The sequence below is a fragment of the Pocillopora verrucosa genome, chromosome 14 (genome assembly GCF_036669915.1).
Source record: "Pocillopora verrucosa isolate sample1 chromosome 14, ASM3666991v2, whole genome shotgun sequence".
NCBI lineage: Eukaryota > Metazoa > Cnidaria > Anthozoa > Scleractinia > Pocilloporidae > Pocillopora > Pocillopora verrucosa.
Window position 1 is genome coordinate 19,907,370 of NC_089325.1, and position 25,050 is coordinate 19,932,419.

At 38.3% G+C, this 25,050-nt stretch overlaps 1 protein-coding gene across 1 annotated transcript; it reads right to left on the reverse strand.

Annotated features, from left to right (window-relative positions):
- Window positions 1-15,245: 15,245 nt before the first annotated feature.
- Window positions 15,246-19,431, reverse strand: LOC136278312 (TNF receptor-associated factor 5-like). Its single transcript, XM_066161833.1, has 2 exons — window positions 19,337-19,431; window positions 15,246-15,717 (listed from the first exon to the last, which is right to left on the reverse strand). Exons 1-2 carry the CDS (start codon window positions 19,429-19,431, stop codon window positions 15,246-15,248), a joined length of 567 nt encoding a protein of 188 aa, XP_066017930.1.
- Between the last annotated feature and the right edge of the window lie 5,619 nt (window positions 19,432-25,050).

Consider the following 25,050-nt stretch of genomic DNA (forward strand, 5'->3'; position numbering starts at 1 on the left):
CCAAAAACAGAAACATAATCAACACTAATTCACGATCTGGTATTGCAGGGGAAAAAGCAGAACAGGGTCTTTGGTTTGCCAAGACTTGTGGACTTATTCCAAGATCTTTGGTCTTGGAAGATAATAGCGGTGACCTGATCACTTTAAACCTAAACAGTCAACAAAGCCAAGGTAACCATAATTCACTTTAATTATAAAGTTCTTAGAAACACATGATGCTGTGTCTTGATGTTTTTTTTACAGTGAAAGATAAAATCATTTTGTTATTCAATAAGTTCTATAAAGGTCCATAAATGAAACATATTAATTATCTTTCATTGTGCAATTTTTAAAGCCAAAACAGCTTCTTTGTTGGAAAATTGTTTATAACATAAACCCTACAAATGTTACTCCCTTCAGAATCACCCTTGATGACACAAATCACTATGAAAACAAGCTTATTCTAAATCACTAATAACTTGTTTTCTCCACATCCAAAACAGACCACATCTTTGATAGTTGATCATCCTATAGATGAAAACAAAGAAAATAAAAAGTCAGAGAATACAGGTGATTGTCTTAACTTCAACATCATTGCACTGAAATGTGAACAGTGACTGTGTTAGAAAGAAATACAAAAATGACTGAAATACAGAAATTCAAAAGTTGTGAGTTGCAACTAAACAAGTCATTTTTGTGTGGGATTTCCCACACTTAGTCAAGGCCCGCGAAATTTATTTCTTTATTTCTTTATTTATTTGTCCACGAGAGAGAAGTGCTTGTCACGTGGTTTCTATTTGCGTTCAGTGAGCCGTGAAGACTGGATTCCAGTCAGCGTTTTTTCATAGTGTATTGTACGGTGGCCATTTCTCTTCTCAGTCGTTGGGTTTTGGAGAACTTATTCGGAATTTCATATTTGTTTCTTGGGGATTTTCGTTTCCAAGGTAAGGATAAGTCATTTCATATTTTCACGGGTTCTTTGCGTGCTTTAACTTTTCAATTTTGTTGTGGGAGCTTCACGAAAGGCGATTACGTTTGTACACCTGGTTTGTGTTCTTTCTTTCATAATCTGAGGCGTTTGTTTCGTTATTTCTTCAGGTGTCTATAACAGAAGATTTTTTCACGTAAGCCAACACGCTGAAACGCGGCTTGTGTTCAGTGCAGGTTGCACAGGAGCTTTTACGTTTTCACAAGCCAACATTTATCGGCTTGGGCCTTCGGTGCGGGTTGTGCCAGATTGAAAGGAGTCATTGTACTCTTGCAAGCCAACATTTGTCGGCTTGAATGTATTTGTGCGGGTTGCGCTTCAAAGAGTCTCAGGGTGTCTCAAAGTGTCTCACGAGTGTCTCAAAATGTCTCACGAGTGTCTCAAAGTGTCACAAACTGAAAAAAACTATTGTTTGCCTTGAACTGTCAAGAGTGTTATCTATTTTAATAAACTGAGTTTCTAGTTAGTTGGATTGTTGTTGTTGCTCGCTCAAGCACACAAGTAAATATAGGGATCTCCATTGACCAATTCTGTTCAAGGATTGGATCTCATGAAGATTTACATCCTGATTTTTAGTGAAAACTATGACCTCTCTGATGATCTCAACATTCCATCAACATCGCTGAATAATAAACCACTGATATTGAATGAATTACCTGATTTCGATTTTCGTCAAATGGTCCAGACACCTGATAAAGAGCAAAAAGAATTTTTTATCACATTTTACATCAGATTAAAACCTCAGAAACCCCTTTCTACTGCTTCCTCAGTGGAGGGGCTGGTGTTGGCAAATCGCATTTAACAAAAGATTTGTATCAGGCAGTGCTTAAGTATTATAACACTAGAGCTGGTGATGATTTTCATCAGATCAAAGTTATACTATTAGCTCCAACTGGTAAAGCTTAAGGGTAACACTCTTCATAGCACTCTGGCCATTCCTGCCAATCAATCACTGAGACATTACAAACAGCTTGATTCAAGTAGACTAAACATTTTGAGAAGTCAATTGATTTTTGTTGATGAAATCTCAATGGTAGGAAATGGTAATGGTAATTTGCAATACAGCTAAACAATAGGCTTAAAGATATAAAAGGCTGTAGAGAGGATTTTGGAGGTGTGAGCATAATTGCTATTGGTGACTTATTCCAATTAGAATCTGTTATGGATGCTTATATTATCAAAGACCTCAAAAATGTAGATTTATGCTGTTCTTTCTCCCAGTTTATGGCATAAACACTAAAATGTTTGAACTTAATGAAATCATGGGTCAAAGAGACAGCAAATTGTTTGTGGAATTACTTAATAGGTTGCGTAAAGGTAAACACACAGTAGCTGACATTGCAAAACTTAAAGAGAGCTATACAAGAAGACATCAACAACCCAATAGATGCACCTCACTTATTATTACAGAATGCTAAAGTAGATGAATTTAATCAAAGGGCCCATAATGCAGCCACAGGAAACAAATTCACAATAAATGCTCTAGATAGTGTTATTGGAGCTATCTCTCCAGAGCTAAGAAACAAAATACTACAAGTCGAGCTCGATCGCTAATCGAGTACGATTACTAATCGAGCTCGATTATTAATCGAGCTCGATTAGTTATCGAGCTCGACAAAATTCGTTTATCGAGCTCGACAAAATTCGTTTATCGAGCTCGGTTACAGCACTGACGAGAAAGACTGGTGGAGAGTCCAACCTCATGGAGTGCGATGGAGTGTGCAAAAAAACCTCGATACCGACGGCGAAATACTTCATAAGTTTTTTAGGAGATTCAGAGACAGGATTCATAGAGAGGATATGAAGTAAGTTGGGGGGGAATTTTGAAAATAAATTTTCCCACGCTGCCGTTTTTGTTTAAGCGATTCTCTTCCCTAAGATCAGGACACCCTTTTTTTCGCTCGTGTGCGTTCCGGCTTTCTCTACGACAACTTACATTTAGATATTACTTTGAACTTTTACTGTAACTTTTTAGAGGGTAATTAAAGAAAGGAAAAGACACGCATATGAAGCGGTAAAAAAAAACTGAATATCGTCGCACCTTTTTTCTGACTAATAACAGCGTCATCTATCGACACAACAACATTCGTATCGCACTCTAGTTTTAAAATGTTACTATTTTTTCTCCCTAAGAAAGGATTACGACTGAATCACCAATATTTTGAACTTTTCAATCAAGTTTTATTTTTGAACACTGTGATTGTTGTGCGTTAAATACTTCCAAGATCAAAGCCCCGACCACACTTTCGCAGGTGCTTTGAAAAACGTTATTTTTCTCTCACAATCCAAAAAGAGCTTTGCCTCTATCCATGATAATGAATAAACTGGTTTTTTTCTTTTTTTTTTTTTTTTGCATTATCATAATTGTCATCTACGGCAAAAAAAAGAAATGCAGCTAGATGATGTGTATAGTAAAGCCCTTTCATCCCGTCAAAAAAAGTGTTACAAGAAAAATCAACATCGGGGAATTCGAAAAGGTCGGTTTTCAAAATGAGTTAAAATTCAAGTTGAAATCGCATATTTTAAAAATACGTCGTTTCGTTAGAAAATCTTTCCGGACCAGTGTGGTCGGTAGACCTAACCTATGTAAAACCTATTCAACATAGTCATGGACAGAGCTTAATTGTTTATTTACCTTCTCTCCCAAAACTGAAAGTAAAAACCGTAGCGTATTTACAAAATCGGATTATCAACTAGATATTGATTGGCTACAACAGCCAAAAAGTTCTGCATGGATTGCTGAGCGGTTCCCGCTCTCCACCGACGCCACATTTGCTCGTCGAGGTAGGACTGCAAGTCTTCCCTCCTTATCCTCCGGCGTGTTTTCTGGCCCAATTTTAAACTGTTCCAGCAGGATTCGATTTCTTGGGTGTCAACCCCATAGTGACTGGGTCAACGAAGTTGAGTCGGTGGACAATCATTTGATGTGCACTTATGTTGTTAATTCTTTGGTCCGTCTGCCGGTAGGAGGCCAAGTCATCCGAGTGCACTTCGGTTCCAGGGAGAACACACCTTGAAATGATGGGATGGAGGGTGGCCATATCTTGTCTTTCCACTTCATCGAAGTAGCTTTTTGCAGGTAAATGTTGTGTCGTAACAATCCCAAAAACCCATGTGTACCTTTTTGCACGTCTTCCCCAGTTGTTCTGAAATAATGAAAAAAATATATATATTTCAGATGGATGATTTTTGTCCCATTAATATTTTGCTTTAGGCTTTATCCCAGCTATGTGTAATTATCATTCACCTGTATGACATAATTTTGATATTAAAGCGCCCTGAGTGCTTTTTGTTGTCACATTCCCACCTACTTCGGCTTGCGAACCACATGTTCCAGAAAATTAAGGAACAGTAAGGTTATGAAAATATTTATATTTCAAAAATATTGAAATGATTGGAGGTGAACATTTGCCTAGTATATACTATATCAGTAATATAATATGGCACAAAAAGGTAATTTTTTTAAACTCATTTATTCCTGCTATAAATGGTTGCCATAATTTTTGTGTGCCAATAGTGGGCAAGTTGCTCGGAGGCGATTAGCAAAGGATGTTCAAAGTTTGAGTGCAGGCCGAGTGCAGGCGATCTACGACGCTATTTCCCGTGTTAGTATATACTTGAAAAAATAGTGATTTTTAGCTTTGATTAGTGGTTGAATTTACTCTCGTGGCATCTTACACCAGTCCAAAGGGCGTGATTGGCCTGTCCTGAAGGTTTCTTGGGCAGCCATCCTGTAAGCGCCTACTAATTTTCTTATCAAGCTTGTATTTAAATCCAGGTACCTGGAAATTCGTCGCTGGGAGTCCTCAGCAGAGAAGAAATAAACCTTCTGCAGGAGTTTGCCAAGTGGCATTCTGGGGAACTCCTCGAAAATACTGTTTGATCTCACACTTCTTCTTTTTATGCATCCTCAGCAGCGCCTGTACAGTATTGTTAAGGAAAGACCCTTTATCGTTTTTGAACAAATTAAAATGGCCGGTTTAAGCATTCTTCTCCACTGAATATATAGACGCGTATAGATGCGACTTTTATGGTGGATGCTCTTGCTTCTAGAAGTTTTGAATTAACATCAAAGAGGTCTTCTACATCGAATGGGAAAAGTGCGTTCTAAAACACCTTAAGTACGTCGATAATTATTATTGTAACCCACGGTACTTTTAGTGTTGTTTTGAGGTTTTTTTTTCTTAAGTCGGTGTATTTATCATGTAGCAGTCAAGTGAAAATCCAAATTGTGCTATGAACACTTGCAACTTATATGACAGTTTTATGTAGCGGCATGCAGACGCATGTAAAAGTTGTTACTATATAAGTTGAAAAGGAGATAGATTAAAGGACGTTTGTGCCAATGCACACGCCCGATGAAAGAGGGACTAAAGCTAGTAATCGATAGCAAGTTCCCTTATAGGTTATCTCCGAAAAGCGCCTTTTCCCCGTTGTTGTTCTTCAATTAAATACGAAATACACTTATGTCAGCCCCGCGCGTTAAGATGGTAGCTGCGTTAAAAAAAAAAAAAAAAAAAAAAAAAGATGACGTTTTTTTAAAATTGACCGTGCCCACTAAAAATGAGAAGTTGCAATATTTGTGCGCACAAACTAAAAATAATTCATTATAATTGAAATGGAAATGCGAATTTTGGGCATATACTCAGTTCTTTAAGCGGAGAGGAATTGTACAAAATAATTACTTTACTATCTCGTGCGGTAAAAAAACGATACCTTCGTTCACAATTTAAAGCCTGCCATCTTTGGATAACGCCTTCATTTTAATCTCTTCAATAGGCCAAGGTGATTACCGAATTAGTCCCATTTTAAGTGTGGGTTGGATTTTTATGGAGTTTAAACGATGACGCGATAACTTCGTGCCGTTGCAACAGTGTTCGGCAACCGGCCTACCGGCGTTGACTGAGGTTGAACTTTCAAAAAGAAATAATAAATGAACAACAGTAATAAAAAGATGTACCAAATAGTGGAGGGTTCCAATGGGGTGATGGCTGGTAAGTTTAAAGGATAAAATTGTGGCCACTTTGCGGCTAACGGTTAGGTTTTTTTCCCTTACGGTGGTTACCAAAAATATTTTTACTATTAACGTTTTTGACGACTACCGTTTAAAACTTTATCGTGAGGCCTTGCTCTAAAGCTGCATACTGACGTAAGGACTTATTATTTTCTTCTCCTTGTTGGAGTCTAGTCAGCTAGCAATAGCGAGAAACGGGTCTAAATTTCGATGATTTTGTGAGTTTCTTATTTTGTAATTGACTACATCACACTTATGCGAAGTATCTTTTTTTCACACGGTTGTTTAGAACAAATGAATAAAACCCCTTAGGGTGACCTCATCGTTAACAAAAGCAATTAAATCATTGCTAAGCGCAAGGTAAAACAGCCTATTGTTTAAACTTGCGACTTCCTCATCAGTGCCTTTTGTAAGGTAAGTGTGATTTTTTTTTCATCCTTTGTTATAATGGAGAAGTATGTTTGCCGTCGTCATAACAGACCAGAAACAAAGGGGGTAAGTTTCTAAAGAAACTCTGGTGCTGCGTCAGTGGGGGTAACCAGGTGATTTGATAATATTAACTAAGTTGAAATTGTAAATTGGCCACCTAAAAAGTTCAAAAGCTGACGTTTCGAGCCTTAGCTCTTCATCAGACTAATGAAGGGCTAACGCTCGAAACGTCAGCTTTTGAACTCTTTACGGTGGCCAATTTATAATTTCAACTTAGTTGATATTACCAGAAACAGAACAGTTTGTAATTACATTTCTAACGACGATTACTAACAATTAAGGTTTATTCATAAAAACATTGGGTTGTTATGTACTCCCATGTAGGATAGAAGATATATTTGTATCTGGTGTAAATATTATCTGCGTGTGCTAGGCTAGCTTTTTGTATTTCCAATGGTAGAAAATTTACCCGATCAAATCTGTTGAACTCACCGATCATTTTTTTCTTAATTAATAACAAGTTGTGAGGAAACAAAGTCTTTGTTTATTGAGTAACAACAATTGGCGCTAACCGCACGGCTCCTAAAATACAACAACGCTCAGTAAATTAAGGCATTTCATGTAACATCTGTATGGATAAGGATAAATGGGTTGATCTCACCAACCTTCCTTCCTAATTAAAAAAGAGTTATGAAGAAAAAAGTCTTTGTTTATTGATTCACCGCAATAAGCACTTATCGTATGGCCCCCAAAATACAATAACGCGCAATAGATTGAGGCGGTTTTTTTTTATAACATCCGTTTACAGGATTTTTCAGCTATGATTCACTTACATAGGAAAGTAAACTGAGGTTAACGAATGTGTAGTTATATTCTCTCCAATGCTAGAGGCGACACGTGTTGGAATAAAGGAGAAACTACAACAATACGTCTTTCTTTGTGCTGCCCACTAGTCTTCGTTAAGGAAAAAACTATTTTTAATTCATGTTATGCAGGGCAGGGTTTTTATTCGTTTTACTTTGTTTTTTTTATGTTTTTATTTATTTTTTTTAACAAATTCAAATTCGTGTCAGACTGGGTTGGTGCGAGGCTGCGTGTCGGCTTTTATTTGGTGTGGGATGCCTTTGATCTGTAACCAAACCGGTTAGACCGTCTGCGACAGTGGGACAAGGGTGTTCAGATAACGGGGAAAAATGCATTTGTCAAATCATTTATTATCACGTGAAACACAGCGCAGCAAACGAACAAATCGAGCTTACTCATACTGAAGAGGGGGAAATTGACGAGTGTGTTTCCCATAATTCTTAAAAAAACATATTTGACTTAAAAAACCTAAACATTTTTTGTATCGCTTTCAATATTTGTCCTCGTAGCTATCTTTCCTTCCATAACGTTTTTATCTTAAACATTTTTCCTGTAAGTGTACTTCTGTTTCCCAGAGGTATTTTTCAAATGTAAATAACTAAACTAAACTGGAGGTTGACTGAAAACTCAAAAGTTAGTTAGCTTCCAGACTCTTTATTTTTTCAATTCCTCACTCGTTACTAACCCTAAAATACAACAACGCTTTGACATCACCGGCACGCTTCTATCTTAACAACTGCGTGAAGAGATCTTTTCCAGTTAAGTAATGTTCCAGATAAGTGCTAAGAGAGGTATTACATACAGCAAAAAAAGCGGAAGATCTCAATGAGAAAGTACTGAAAATGTTTTCCATTCAAAAATACTTCTTAAATTTCATTGTTAGTTTGTTCTGTGCTTATCATATTGCCTTTTGTTCTAGTGCATAAACGATTTCCATTTTTTGCGTTATCATTTGCGACCTCGATACCTCTCCCAGTTAATAAATGGAAAATTACTTGTCTTCTTTTAAAAGATAATATGTCAAGACAAACTTGACAATCATAATATCTTCTGGGTCCATGTGATCCAGTTCACAGCGCGGGATATTTGCTGCTACTTCCCCCTCCTTTATCTCCTTCGCCGGGAAAGGGAAAACCTTCTCCTCGCAGGAATCAGGCATCAATACTATTCTGTAGACATTAAGCGTAAAGTCATTAATGATTTGTGGTGAATCATGATAAAGTTGATTTTCTTTTTAACAGTTTTTAAGTTCGGAGACATGGTTTTAGATTTCCTCACTCCTGTATGGAAAAATTACGATATTGATAGTCGTTGTAAAATACGCCAGCTAAATGCAAGTACTTTGGCTTATCAGCAGCGATCATTTATCCTCTGTACTGCGTTCCAGAGTGAGAATCTATCCTTAATTACAAAGATGAGTCCCTAACCTCGTTCCTACTACCACTGCCGTCACTGCGGACACCAGTTCCAAGGAAAGTCCTGCAAATCGTATATGCGCCCTCTGTTGAAGTCCTAAATGTAATAACTGTCCTAAATGTAATAAAGTCCTAAATGTAATAACATTTGGTCCTAAGTGTAATAAAGTCCTAAATGTAATAACGTTTGGTCCTAAATGTAATAAGCTTCCAATGCAATCGTTTAACTGCGCTAGCGCACTGTTGTTATAGCAGACATCCACATTGAGATGTTAAAGTGACAGCTGTTGCACCAAAGAATCCTCTGACCAATCCTCAAGGCATATTGCGGGCTCGCTGATGTTAATCAGCATCTTTTTATATGCTTAAGACGTAGGTTGAGAAGCATTGTCTACAAAACCTTATACTGATGTGCTTTTGGCATCAAATTGACAGACGCAAAAACAATGAGAACGCTGACCAAGAGCTCTCTTTATATCATTGGCTCAAACTCTTAAGTGAAACAGATTTTGACGATAACTTGTGTGATCAGTGCTGAAGTTAACACCTTATGAACCGCGTTACAAGAAAAAGGTAGTCCACTGACCTATACGTCTGACAAATTCCGGGCTCGGAAGTGCATTTTTTGTACTGTCTTCCCTTGCAAGATTTGTATGAGTCTGCATGAAATATATTCCTATGCATTATTGACCAAGCGTGACGTCAAATGGCTGGATATTGGCCGAGTTTTTTATTTGTTTTTGCGTTTTTAGGGACTGAGACGAAGTCTTGGTCCAAAAAAAAGGAGAAAAAGAACGAGGCTAATATCCAGTCATCTTGACCGAACAAGCTTGGTCAATGCAAGAGAGTTTATATTCTCTTGGCTTAAACGTTAAGGGATTCATTGTATAGCAAAAGATTTCGCTTTGATAAGAATCAAGAATGACTTGTTTATTTCGAGAGCCGAGAGTGAAAGCCAACTGTTTTTGTAGTACAATAAACCCAAGAGGTCGTTTAATTTTTTCTAAGTATATGTCGACATTGTCCAAAATTTACGAACTTTGTGAGTTTTCTTGCGCAGTATCAATTCGGGGAATCTCGAACGGGCGAGGGAATTATCTTGCCCGCTCAGGTATCCAATCAGAACACAGGATTCACTTCATCTTGCCCGCGGGCGCTGCTAGCTATATGATAAAGTGACTTACAGAGCTAGATATCTACTGACCAATCATATCTTATCCCATTTCACGATCACAGGTCTCGACATGTGGCTTTTTTTCCACGCGAGCGTCAAATTGAACTCTTGAGCTACAGCATTCAACACATGATGGTCAGTTGATGGTCTAATGAACCATTCTTTTTTTTTCCTTTAGCCCCTTAAGACAGGTTCATCAGTTCCCGAACCGAAATATCGGGAAAAAATATATACCGCAGTCAATCTCAAGTTTTTATTTCATTTTTTTGTCTTCATCTCTTCTCCCCGTCGTGAGGGGAGAAAATGAATAGATAAATAAATAAATGAAAAAAGATAGCTCAACAGTTTCCACTTATAGTCATATGGTACATGAACTGTTACCGAGGCGGAGTGAAGCCATAGAGGGCTAGAAATGCAACATCCTAGGTTCAAAATTGAATAAATCAAGATAGTCATTCTTATAAATGAACTCAAATGCTTCATTAAATCATTTGACACAGAATAACATTGATGTTCAAAATTTCAGTAACACTACTGATAATAATACTTTTGGATTAACATGTGATACAGCGAAATCATTCAAACTGCTCTAAAATGGTGCATCAGTACTAACGACTTTAACACGAACGATAACATCAACAATAGCATGCTAGTTTATCATCAATTGCCGTCAATTTCTCTTCCAAAAAATTCCAATGATTACGTACCAATCGAGTTCATCCACTTGAACTTCCAGCCAAGCATTAGCCCACTTTGGACTAGAAATGATTTTCTTCAGCTCGATCAATAGACCGCTTAAAGGACCATACTTTTTTAGAAGGCTTCGAGCGCTGATTAAACAAGACTTCAATCCACCAGAAACATGAAGCCTTGGTAGAAATCGTTTCAGACGTTGCACCGACGCCCTGAATCGTGTATTAACTTTACGTAATGTTTGGTATGTGTGGCATGCATTACCAGCAAACAGGATGGCCGATGACGCTAACACTATTTCTAAGATTTTTTCTAAAACTTCATTGGGAAGTTTTCCAATGTGACATTCGTCATCTCCTCTCGCCACAAATAAGTCGATGTCTACATCTGAAACAAACTGAACCTCCATCAGCTTATCACCATCATTCGCTATACCATTGTCGACTTCATTTTGCAATTCATACTCTGTCTCGTTTGTTCGGCTTCCACGAGTAAGTCCCTTAGCTGTATCTGTAGCAATGTCCGTGTCGTCACCAATGCCGACGATACTGTCAAGTCCAGTTTTTGCGTCAGAGTCACCCATTTCAAAATCAACGACGTCCTGCTCTATGTGCATTTCATTTGCATAATCCTCGGGGATTTCTCCTTCTCCTGGGTCATTCTCATCGTATTCTTTTTCACTGGTGTCGTTGTGATCCGCAACTTGTTCCAAGCTCACATAGTGTTCGCCTTGGTTCTCAGCAAGATGTCCAAGGTACACGGTAGCTGCTGAAACACTTGCTGACAGACTGAACACATGCTGCCCACCAACTCCTAGAGAGGAAACTATTTGGATATCGATATTATACAAGTTTGCTGCTGCATAAAGCGTAATCTGATCCCCATAGGTCCCATCTCGCGCCATATGAGTTATATAATCGTCCCAGCAAGCGAACTCATCATCTGCCAAATGCTCCAAAAGTGGGAAGCCATCGCTATCGTACGGATTACTTTTTAAGTACTCTACTATTTCTTTCCTCATGGTTTCAGGAGATCTCAAAATGCCTAGTCTCTTTGCCTGATGCGATAGTGCAGCAAATTGGCAATTGCCATCTCCAAGAGGATTGTAGACCAATTTAAAACCCTGATCTTCAATAGCCTTTGCATAATCGTCTCTTCTCATAGGTATGTAATACTTTTTGTAGTGGTCAATTTTTTTCTTTTTAGACAGCTTGGCGCATTTTTGTTTCTGTTTTTCTCGCTCTAGTGTTATGCTTGTGATATCGTCCACGGTGACCCATTTCCTTTCTTCCTTTCCTGAAAGCGGTGAGGTGTATGAAACCTTATAGGTATGCAACTTGATCTTACGTTTCTCGATACGACCCTCCGTCACATGCCGTTTATTCGATGGTTTCCCTCGCAAACGTATCTACACTTTTTCTCCGATGCTGTAAACCGAGGGCAGATTTAAGCGAAGTTGTGCTCGCTGCATCCGCTTGTCACATCTGCTCGTGGCTCTTTTTGCTTGCTTTCGTAATTTCAAAGTTTGCCGGGAACGCCGATTACGGTCATTGTTAGTTGGGCGAACCCTCCCAGCGCTAGGAAGGATTTCGTCTTGTAATCTGCTCTCTCTAAAGGCGTTGCACTTTCGTGCAAAGTATATTTCGAATGGTGTTTTGTAAGCTATTACTTCCTTAGGGTCGTTATTTAGAATTCTTTGATAACGAGGGAGCTGTTTCGCCCAGTTTACACCGTCTTGACCCATTTTTTGAAGGTCATATTCCATCTTGGATCTTAGTGTCCTGTGGCAACGTTCCACCTTGCCTTGTGATTGGGGATGGCGCGGGCGACTGTAAATCAATTTTATATTCATGCGATCGCAAAGTAATTTCAAAGCTTTCTTGAACTCCCCTCCTTGGTCGCACTGTATTATTTCTGGCGATCCATGTTCCATATAAATAGATTCCAATTCACTTGCAATAACCTGGCTTGATTTGCTTTCCAAAGGACGAAGCCAAAGGAAACGGCTGAAAACATCAATCACTGTTAGAACGTATCTGTAAAAATGTCCATTCATCTTCACGGATTCTCTTTTGCTCATATCCATCAAATCTATTTGGTGCCTAACATGAACATCTCTGGCTCTGATAGGTTTCAGCTTCGCCTTATTAAGAAACTTAGCATTTCGGCGATAATGACTTTTGTCCGTGTTTAGAATGGTTTGTATTTTAGCTCGACTTACTCCTAAAAAGTTGTCCCTCAGTGAGCAAGCCAACTTCACCGCACCAGATCCTTTCGTCCTTTCAAATTCTTCAACCACTACTTTGTTAACCTCTGATGATTTTAACAGTCGCCGCCCCTCGTAATAAAGTGCCTTATCACCATGGTCTGCTTTCACTGATATCTTTCCGCTGGCTCTCCAGTATCGCACAGCAGCTGCACGCATTGCTCTCGTCCGTTCTTTCACCGGTGGTTGTGCCTTGCCTTCAACAAGGTCAAGCAGTGCTTCATGAACGTCGTCTGCTAAAACAGAGGGTTTCCGATTCCCTTCAAAGTTTTCACGATCTTTATGGGCCACAGACCTATCCCACAATGATGCTAGTAATGCTAAAATCATAACAGCTAAAACAATAAATCTCATGTTGAATCAATGCAAGCACTAGCGTTCCACATTCGATCTAGATCTTAAAGAAAACTGCCGGAATATTTCACAGGCTTGTGAAATGTTTATCAGTCGGATCCGCACTCAAGAATTTTTCCACACTCAGTTCAACCAATCAATTCAACGTTGCTGGGCAAATCTTTGTGTTACTGCCAGTTATTTTGAAACTGGAAAGTTAAGCGCTTTACGTGCATGTTATTCTCATAGTGCTAATTCAGTAGAAGAAAAGTCCGTTTTTTTAATTCTTTAAATCAATTAGTATACCGTTAAAAAACAGCTCACACGATTAGTTGTACTCACATCTCGGAGAAAGCAAGGGAACAAATTTTTGCGTGAGTTTTTGGGGACCGGGACATCATTTACAGCCTTCAACATAAACAACGATTTTTAATGTTCATTATAAATCACTCGTTTGACTGTTTCCGGCCTTATATAAAACGTAATCGAGCAACAAGTATGCGCTAAAAAGACCTGTTGCTTATTTCGAATTGCAGTACTACCTCTTCCATAGGAACCTTTTTCCGTTCCTTTTAATTTTGAAGCTCAAAAATTTTGCATCAGTGAGCTCGTTCATGACATGCACCAGATTTTTGTTAAGTGTCTGTTTTGTGATTGGCAATCTGAGCCGGTGATTTGTGATGATGTACTGGTCAGTAACTTCTTTGCATTTACACCTGTTAAATGTAAGTCACTGAGTATATGATTCGATGGAGACACATGCAATACCTTATTCGTTTGTCGGATTTGTTGCTGGCATTTCAAGATCAGGAGAACATCATTGTCCCACTTTTGTTCTCTCGAGGAGAACAATTATTTTGTCCATATTCATATACTCAGGGAGATATTCGAGAATTTTAAAGTAACAACCCTCTAGAGTGCTGTCACGAGATCCGAATTGGTAAACAAAATGTGCATGCTAAGAAGGTCTATGCAGGCATGGAAAGAAAAAAAAAATTGTAGCCCAGCCTGCAAATTGTCCGACCTACAAGTCAGCGGACTCCCTTGTCCAAGTTTGTAATTTGGTTTATGACTTGTTAAGTCCATTACCGATCACACATGTATAATGTTATCCAATTTTTCCAAAATTTATTGTACCTAAGAGTCTGAGCCAGTGACATATGAAGAGGTTTTGGTCAGCGTACTCATTATTTTGTCAGCTGTCATTTGATGCCATTTTTTTTATCAGTATAACGGTTTGCGGCCAATGCTTCTCGACTTATGTCTAGCAAGTAAAAAGACGCTGATCGGTATCAGCGAGCCCGTAATGAGACATGTATACTGGTCAGCGGTTTTTGGTGCAACAGCTGTCACTTCAACATCTCAATGTGGATGTCCGCCGTAACAACAATGCACTGAAGGAGTTATACGATTGCATTGGAGGCTAATTACACTTAGGGCCAAATGTTATTACATTTAGGACTTTATTACATTTAGGACCAAATGTTATTACATTTAGGACTTTATTACATTTAGGACCAAATGTTATTACATTTAGGACTTTATTACATTTAGGACAGTTATTACATTTAGGCCTTCAACACCCTCCACCTGTTCCCATTCGGGCACCTGTACTCAGTGCTGAATAGGTGTGACCCCTTCACGTTATTCCATTTCTCTCCCCTCCAGCGGAAGGAGAACACTCCTCTTTCTTCCAAAATCCATCTCGGTTTGGCTCTCTGAAATGAAACCGAATTTTCAGTTCATGTTCATGTGATATCTTTTCTCATTATTTTTATAATTCTAGCGTCTCACCTTGAAATGCATTAGGCCCCGCAGACGCTGGACCTCCCCTTCCTGCAGAACACTGTGGGTGGCGGCTGCATTTGTCGAGTGCTGTGGCATGTTCTTCTGCTTTATTATGGCAGTGCAGCCAGTCACCGCACAGCGGACCGCTCTTTCTGAGCACTCGCTTAAGTGCAGTGTTAAGTGGAGCCTGCAAAATAATCAAAATAAGGACCAGGGATGAGCTGGCTAGTGAAACTTTTGGATATTTTGTTGGCCTTAAATAACCATTTGACTGTTGATTTCTTAATTAAACCGACAATATCTTACCGTGGAAGGCTTGTTCCGCAGCTTAGTGGGCACAGTACCCTCTTATTTGAGCAAAGGGAAGCAGTATGCTCCTCGAAAGATTCCCTGGTAATTTTTCTACCGCATTGCTGGCAAGGGAGTTTGTGCTTTGCACATTGCGCAGTGTGTGCTGCCATCCTCTCCCTTGCCACTAACTCTCCACAGCCATCATTGGCACACGCCGTTTGAAATTTTCCACACGTTTTCAAGTGCTGCTCGTGCTCGTGAAATTTTCCTTTCCATAGACAGCCGCTCTTATTACACTTGACATTAAAGTCTCCAATGATATCGTTGAGTGCGACATTGACGTGGAGGGTACCGTCTGTTCCGATCGGTGCTTTACAAAGTGGGCATTTGGGGAAAGTCTCAATGCCTATGAGTGTCGCGAGGCAGTGTCGACAGCCCGAATGCCCACATGCCAGAGTGACAGGCTTAACCATTGTCGATAGGCTTCAAAGTAAAAGATAATCAAGAGAGTTTAGTACATTTCCTTACAAAACTAGTATTGATAAGTCAAGTAATTCCTTCAAAGAGGTCCCTGCTAGCAAGGAATTCAGTTCAAACAGCTACAATTGTAAAAGTTGTCGAAGGAAAGTGGAATTTAACCATGGAACAATGATTCATAACTCAGAGTCAAAACAAACGCAGAACGTAAATCTGTTATTTGACAAATTACTATTTCGTCTAATTGGTCAAATTCCTGAGGGATGAGCAACATTTCTCTCCTCTCAGAAAGACAACTGGTGAAGTATAAACTATTTAGTACAGCTCGATCACAGAAGTAAGCAAGTGTGCGTTAATGATTTTCCTAGCGTTAATATTTAAACATCTTGTCCTTTTGCCAAAAGAAAATTACAATTTCGCTTATGATCTCTTTTCCCAGGAAATGCGAATATAGTTCCACAGTTAAAAAGAACTTCTGCCTTATGAATGCTCTGAATGCTGTCGGTCGTTCTCCTTAAATGTCAGGTTAAGCCTTGCTTTATTGCAGATTTTCACCTGACATCTTCAAGCTGGTTTTGGAAACCAGCGCAATTTGAAGTTCAGAGTTATGGTGGATGCTTGGCATACAGCTCTGCGTTGTCGAAAAAATATAGACTTATCTGTCGACTTTTGAGCCTTTTTAGGAAATTAAGTGTTAGAAAAAGTGCTTTCGTACATGTTTGTTGCTTCAGTTTAGATAATCAGTGGGCTAGATAGCCAAGTAAATTCCAGATTTTTTGCACTATTTTTCAGCGGCAATGTTGGTGAACCAAAGATACACCCACGACAATTGCGACTCGATACTAGGCTCTGTAAATTTGCGCAAAACATTTCGACGAATATCTTAAGTTTGGGAAAACAAAGAGACCTAAAAGTTAAAAAAAGTTCTTCCTTAACCTATCTCCTATGACATTTAAATTTCTTAACTACTCCACTGAAGATCTCTCTCTCGATGGGTGACAGCGAAAACGATCAGTTGCTGAAAGATAAAAATCATCACAAAACAAAAAAGACTTACCATACAGAACAGTTGAATAGCGCTCCGGGAGGAGAAGTAAACTCAAAACGCTCATTAGACATAGCGAATCTGGCAATGAATAAAGCAGCGAAGTGATCTAATCCAAGCAAAGTTTGCTTTTAGTGAAAGAACCAAGACTAACTGATAAGTAAACGATGTTTATAACCTTGTGAACCTCAATGGGAAATGTGTATTTCCTGGACAATTTGACACGTATTCATCAATAACAATTGATACTGATCTGGCAACAATCGATCCGCGAAATGACAGTTACCCAGGGTCAAGTTCCCTGTTCAAACAATCAAGTTTCCATTTTGCATGTGCGAGTGTGTGTGTGTATGTGTGTGTGGACATCATTACCTGGAAAAGGGTAACTTGCCCGTTTCATGGAATTAAAGAACAATTAAACGAATAAAAGGGTGCGCTTAGCGCATTTGCGGCAAACGATCCTTATGTTGTTTAACTATCAATATAAATGTCCCGTAGCGACAGGCCTAGGTGACATGGGTGTGCCACGAAACAAAAGCCTTTTATTAATACGTATACACGTCGGTCAGTTTCATTTTCGGCGTGGTTTCGCGTCATCCTTGGGAATATTAGTGCAGCAAGGAGTTAAGCATTTTAGATTTAGTGTTTAACTCCACGAGATGAACTATAGCAAGCGCGCTTTCCAAAGAACTGTTGTCTTTTTGGATAAACGGCACAGAAGCGTGCCAAACAAGACTGAGCTGGGCAGGCTCGCTACCGCCAAGCGGATTTCTGATATATCGTTTACAAAGAACGACAGCTCTTCCCAAATCGGAGACTTACTGGTGAGAGCATTTCCTCCCCTTACAGGAAAAGACCTTAGCAGGTAAGTGCTGCTGCCTTCATAATCTGTATCGTAGGGTAGAAAATGGTTTCAGAGAAAAGAGTGAAAAGTACTGTAATAAAAGCAGCGAAATGCCGAAAAGGGGCAAGATTGGATGTAAACGTGGATGAGAGAAAACTAAGGTTGCTAAAATCTTCCTTTAGATGTCTTGCAACATTGAGAAGCTGTCGCCAGTAGACAGGATAAGCATCGGACATAAATGACAAGTGGCTAACAGCGCACATATCCGTCTTTTTGTTTTCTTCATTCAGTCATTTGTATTATTGTGTGGAATTAGTTACAAATTTTCCTAACGTTCCATAAGTTTAATGCAAAGTTTACAAAAGAGGTGTGGAATTGTGTAGGATTTACTTTTTGTCGTTTTCTGTTCGTGTGAAGGTCATGCTCAAATTCATGATTCACGCTAACCCGATTAAGCTTTTTTTCGATAGATCAAAATTCTCCATGAAAGCGAGGTTTAGAGAAACTGGAAAGGGATATTTCTTGATTTCCTTTGTTGCTGTCCTCTTAGTCTCGCTTTCAAGGTGAATTTTGATTATCTAAAGAAACATCGAATATCGTTGGTCGATCCAGATGAAGTAAACAAAAAAACAAAAACAAATCAACAACAACAAAAAATTAAATGAAATGTTGGCCAATTGTATTAACAACAGCTGTCTAGACATCTAAGATAATAACCTTCCTTGTTCCAGTACACATTGAATTATTTAAACCTACAATACTTTTTTTTCATGACATACTATGCAATATTTCCGTCGTTGCTACAATCTATGTCAATCTAGAGTAAATGCCACTAAAAGCAAATGTGCATTCAAAATTAATGTATATTTGCATGCACCTTACAGAAATAAATTCACAGTTAAATTCAATTTAACAGAAAAAGGTTAGTGTGGGTAACTACAATCACCTTTCTGTCATTACTTTATTACACTAGCTTGGAAATAATTACATCATATGCAAGAGGGCATGCAATGAGGACAGTGGCAACTGGCCTTCAAAGTGGTGTGCAGCTCATGGACCACTTTGGTGGAAGTAGAAGGAAAAAGATCTTTATATTTCTACCAAGTCAAGGTCTGTTTACATTTAAAGTGTTACTTACATCAACTAAACCTTACAAGTGCATACTATTTAAACTGTTCTCTTCAAATGGAGCATGTCTTGAATAAGCATAGTCTAATTTATAACCAGTTTTCTATGAAACTTATCTTTTTACTTGATACTTTACTTACTTATCTTAGTAAGGTGACTTTCCCTGCAGCCTTGCAACTTCTAGCACAAATTAATAGGAAAATAATAAACCTCCAGATACTAAGTAGAACTTTTAGAAGAAATTGGTCATTTGTTATCTCATCACCCTAGAAATAGTGATGTGCATGACTATTGCATTTTTCCAAATATTAACCGAGTAACAGAGGCTGGCTAAATCAAAATGCATACCTTGACATTAAACAATTGAAAGGTTGAAGGTTTATATGTCATATACAATGTATCCACAAACACTTGCAAGAATCTTCTATAGGCCCATTTCCAGTCTAATGTATCAAATTTATGACGACATTTGATCACAACATGTACATGCATAAACTGTTCTTTCACCATAGCTTTGTCATCTTCCACTTCATCATCTACATCCACTTCAACATCCACTTCATTGTCCACAGTCAGTTTGCCACTAACATCTGGAACCTCTTCAGCACTGTCTATCAACAGCTACTTCAACATCTTCGTCGTCCATAGCACCTGTACCAGCAACATCTACAGCCACTTCAACATCTTCATTATCCACAGTCATTTTACCACCGACATCTTTATCATTGACAGTCAATTTACCATCAACATCTACAACCACTTCAACATCTCTATCATCCACAGTCACTTTACCACCCACATCTCTATCCACTGCCACCTTAACATCTACATCATCACGGGCCACTTTGCTGTCCCCATCTTCAAGCAGCCTTATATCTACACTGCCAGTTGCTCAACCCTCCACATCCACTTCACTGGATCTGATGCCTTTGCCAGTTGATGGAGGTAACTGAAAAAAAAAATTTTGTCACTGTTTGAAATTAAGCTTTTCAGATCTTTCACAAAAATTTGAAAATATTGCTAATTACAAGTCTGAGTTGAAAGGTATCGGCTTATACTACCAACAGCTTAGACTTTGTCTTTCCATTTGTAATTCAATTTACTGACTAGACAAGTGAAGTTATTTTCAGTGAGTATATCTTATCCTGCCTCGATGAAAATCAAAGAAATATGACAAGTTCTAATTTAATTCTGAATTTTATGTGTACTCTGAATTGCTTTTGACATCATAGCTTCTACACGAAGATATCTGACAGCAATGGCTACTGCAAATGCAAGAGGATCAACATCTGGTATGACCCCAGTTTTGTCTTACTTTTTCAATTTACTTTTTGTATTGGTGTTCTAAATGTGTATATGGGTGTATATAAGGCGATTATAATTTAAATCAAATGTTACTCAACAGATGAGAGCTCAGACTTGTCAGATGAGTCAGATTCAAACCATGGCGGTGAGTTGGTGCAATTACAGTTTCAATTGATCTTGATGAAGATACTCAATAAATTAAATAAGAGAACACTTAATCGTTTCTCGTCTAGCTGGCTTATAACACTCCCAAGAGGAAAACTCATTTAAATCGTATTTTTATTGTAAACTGCTGTTATTAAGCTTTCTTCTGATGTAAAGTTTGCAAGAATTTATACGAAACTAGCATAAAAACAAGTGTTTTCATGAACGACACCCCTGAAAGTGGAAAGTAACCTTAAGTTAATTTAAAGAACTTTCACAATTCTGACATGGACCTGATCTTGATGTCTGCACCTTTTTCTTGGTTAGGCCACAATGCAGGACCATCTGTTGTATCATCTGACTCAGAAGATGACATTAATGGTGAGTAAAAGGATGTTCAAGTAAGTCAAAACTGTAGATTAAGGAAGCACTTTTTTAGTAACCCATAGCTATTCGTTCCAGTTCCAGTTAGCCATATGTATATTTAATGAAAAAAACACCTACTAATCTGAGTCACATCACTCAAGAAACTCATAAATAATGGACTTATAAAGGCACAACTACATATGAAAATTAGTGATGAATCTCTATCATCCTGCAGGTAAAGGAAATTATGATTTGTGACATTATCACCTATTACATCAAAGTAATTCCTATCTTTTCTTTTTCTTTTTTGCAGAAGTGATAGTTTACTCAGAAGAGGCTAGACTCTGTAAGCTCACCTTGATATCTCACTAAATGGATATCAATTTCCTTAATGCCTGTACCATGCTATCTTCCTTTTTTGCCATGCATCTGTTGTGAGAAAGATTACAAGAACCATTTTTACCAAAGCCAATGCATCTCTGTGTCAGTACTTTGGGAGGTCATATCCTAGCAACCACAATGCCCCAGTCATCTAGCTTAATAAGACTAGAAATTATCATTTACATTATTCTTTATCAATGAACTAGTATACCTGTTTTAATTATTATTTTGTCTTTCTAGATGGCTATGTCACTGATGATTTTTCAACATCAGGAGTGATAACAGGTATGATTGTGATGAGTTTACCTCAGATAGTGCATGACAAACTGAGCAATGAAAGCACAGGTAGTGTATAATGCTACTGAATACATTCATACATCACTAAATTACTTTCCTCATAGTTACCCATTTCTTATAGGTGAAGGTGTTCATAGCAGGACCACTGAGGTGCTGCAATGTATCAATATTTTAGAGGACAGAGGGCAAAGCACAGCCATTTCATTTCTGATCCACTCTTTTGAAGAGGTAATTAGCTTGTTTATCAGTATGTAGGAAAAGCCCACATAGAATGAGATGTGATCACAATCACGCTCATACCCTACCCTTTGATTGGCAAGAAAAAAAGAAAGTTTGCATGTTAAAAAAAAACAAAAACCAAGAGCTACAAACTAATCTGTCAAATAAAACCCGTTTCTCCCTTTGATCACCTGCTGTGGGAAAATAGCTGTAAACAATTCAAATAGTACACTCATGTTCATGCACATATCTTACTGAACTGTTTCTCTTGTTATCTTAGTTCACATGGCAAGGAACAGAGGATGGTCGTATAATGGTGGCTGTGCTCTTGCCCTTCAGCTGTCCTCTTGCTAGCAAGAGAAGATTGGTTAGGCTAGTACACTAATGTGTTTGTTTTTGTTTCCTCATTGATTTTTCTCTGCCTACTCTGCCTCCACATTTGTTTAACTCAGGTGTATTTGATGTTTATTAACCTTCTCTGTATTTACTTTTTCAAGCATGCTCAACACTGTGGCAAACAGCCCACATATTTACTTCTAGATTGCCAAAGACAGCAGCCATGAAGCCCAGAAAGGTAGCTAAACCTAGTCTTTAGCTCAGAATGCAAAAGCAAATGCACCCAAGTGTTAATTTTAATTAGTTTTTTTTTTGGAGTATTATTGTAATAATTATAATTATCATAGTTATCACTGTTGTTATTGTCGATATATCAAGACGATTTTGCAGATGTTATTATTAGCACAAGAGTAATTGTACCTTTAATTGCAGTGAGAGTAAAATATGGCGTTTCACAAAGCCCTGGCATTGTTGTATTTGTTCTGGCCCCATGTCATAGCAGAAACATGCCACAGTGCGTGGAAATCTTTGAGGGTAAACATGAAAAATTTGAAATTTGAAATCTATATTGTGGTTATATGAATGACACCTTTCATTTTTTAAAGTGTATCATTTGTCATTAAGGTCATGACTGGGGTAGAATAATTTGCTAGCTCCTCTGTTTCCTTCACTAGTAGTCTGATTATCCATTGATTGTTTATGATGCACAAAAAAAAAACAAACAACAAACAAAAAAAGGAATGTGGATGTCTCAAAGACATTTTCTTTTTTTCTAACTTCCATGTGCAACAAATACAAAATTTCCTCTGAAAGAATCTCTGCGAAGTCTTCAATAATCATACCTACAACAAGAATAGCTTCAATCTATTAGTCTTTTTAACACCAACATGTTTTGTACCTTGTACCTTACAAGAATCAAACTTGGATTGTGCAGGCCTTCAAGAGTCCATTGGCAGAGCACAGGCTTTATCTTCCGCAATGAGGGATGAACGGTATGGATTGAAACTTTTCAGCTATTTATGTATTCACAATTAAAAAGATTATCAAAACTTAAAAAATGGGAATGAAAGGTACTGACACAGATACTTCTTTCAACAGGAAAAAGTTGGATGACTGGCGGAAACAAAGACAAAGTCAAGAGCTACAGTACCAGGTACACAATATCCCCTAATTTAGAATTCAATTTGAAAGGATACACTTACAAAATCACATTATTTTAATTTTACTCCCTAATATACCCATTAGAACACTTTGATTTTCATAACAGGCATTACAGTCCAGCCCCAGCAATAACACTAACACTGCTAGCAGCTCCCTGGGAACCAGCTCCAACAATACCGTAAACAATCAGGATGAAACTTCTGTAAGTTACCATCTGCTTTCTCTCTACTCTTAAGTTTTAGATACATGTAAGGTTTGGAAAAATTAAGAATGACATGTCCTCTATTAGTTATCTCAAAAAATTAATAATCTAATGTTATGTCAAGAGTATACAGTGACTTTCCATTTAAATATACCTAAGCAGGCCTGCTTGTTTTATAATTGGGTGCACTGTGTCCAGCTTTCTCTCTACTCTTAAGCTTAGGTTCATGTAAGGTTTGAAAAAATTAAGAATGAAATATACTCTTGTTATTTATCTCAACTAATTCATAATCTAGTTATGTCAATTGTATACAGTGATTTTCTATTTAAATAACTATACCCACATATGTTTATTTTATAATTGTGCGCACTGTGATGTGCCTTATCTGTCGTAATAATATCCATCATCATAATATTTGTCTTTACAGCAAACAAGGGCTCAACGCAGGGGGAGGGTGACAGCACCACCAACTAATGGTGGTGGAACAACCATTGGCGTCCATATCAACAATGGAAAAAAGTTCTCCAGGGCTTTTGAGAAAAATGCCTTTTTCCAGGTAAGAATATAATATAATATTTGCTACATGATGATGGTGGTGATAGTAAGTGATGCATGTTTTCTTTTTTTGGTTATATGAAAACAATAAACAGGAAGTCTATGACTGGATTGGTTCACTTGTTGAAGTACCGCTCCACTTCACACTACAGCGAGGAAGGGAAGTGGTGAGGCACTCTGATCATCTACAAGGGGACGAAGTCCTGGACCTTTTAGAGAGGGTATGTTTCAATCAGAACCCACTTTAATTTTTTCAATGTCTTAAAATAACACATTCCCATTCAAAACACATTTAGTTCTAAAGATGATTTAACTCTTACTTATGTAAATTCTCTAAAATTATTAAACACTTAAAAACAGCGTGAGCTGGGGTAGCATAATAAGTTATTTTATGTGTCTTCGTGACAGACACTTTCATTGCTATGGTCTAATTTGTTTTTTTTTAACAAGTTTTCAGAACACTGAAGAGATGACTAACTTGGAGCAGTCACTGGTAGGTGCAAAAGTCATAAATTAAAAAATAGAGGTTTAATTCTCGATTTCAGATCTGAACCCTTTAACTCCAGAGATCTGATTACGAATTCTCCCCTCTCGTTGCTACACATTTCCTTGTAAACCACTTGTGAGAATTTGGTGTTTTTAAATCAACGTAACAACATCTACCTGATAAGTTTAGGTATTCTCATTACTTGTTTGCTAGATCATGAAGGAATATTATAGGGAGAAGTTAGAGGTTAATCACTTCTGGGAGTTAAAGGGTTAAATGATGAACTCTGTTTTTATTTGTAACTGTACTTATTTTAACATTGATCTGGTATCCTTACAATATTCCCCTTTCCTAATACCTCCAGGGCCACTGTTGACCAGCTCTTCCTAAGCCCTGTCCAGTGTGACCTGGTATCCTTAGATCATTCCCCTTCGTAATCCCTCTGGGGCCACTGTTGACCAGCTCTTCGTGAGCCGTGTCCAGTGCGACCTGGTATCCTTAGATCATTCCCCTTCATAATCCCTCTGGGGCCACTGTTGACCAGCTCTTCGTGAGCCGTGTCCAGTGCAACCTGGTATCCTTAGATCATTCCCCTTTGTAATCCCTCTGGGGCCACTGTTGACCAGCTCTTTGTGAGCCGTGTCCAGTGCGACCTGGTATCCTTAGATCATTCCCCTTCATAATCCCTCTGGGGCCACTGTTGACCAGCTCTTCGTGAGAAGTGTCCAGTGCAACCTGGTATCCTTAGATCATTCCCCTTCGTAATCCCTCTGGGGCCACTGTTGACCAGCTCTTTGTGAGCCGTGTCCAGTGCGACCTGGTATCCTTAGATCATTCTCCTTCGTAATCCCTCCGGGGCCACTGTTGAC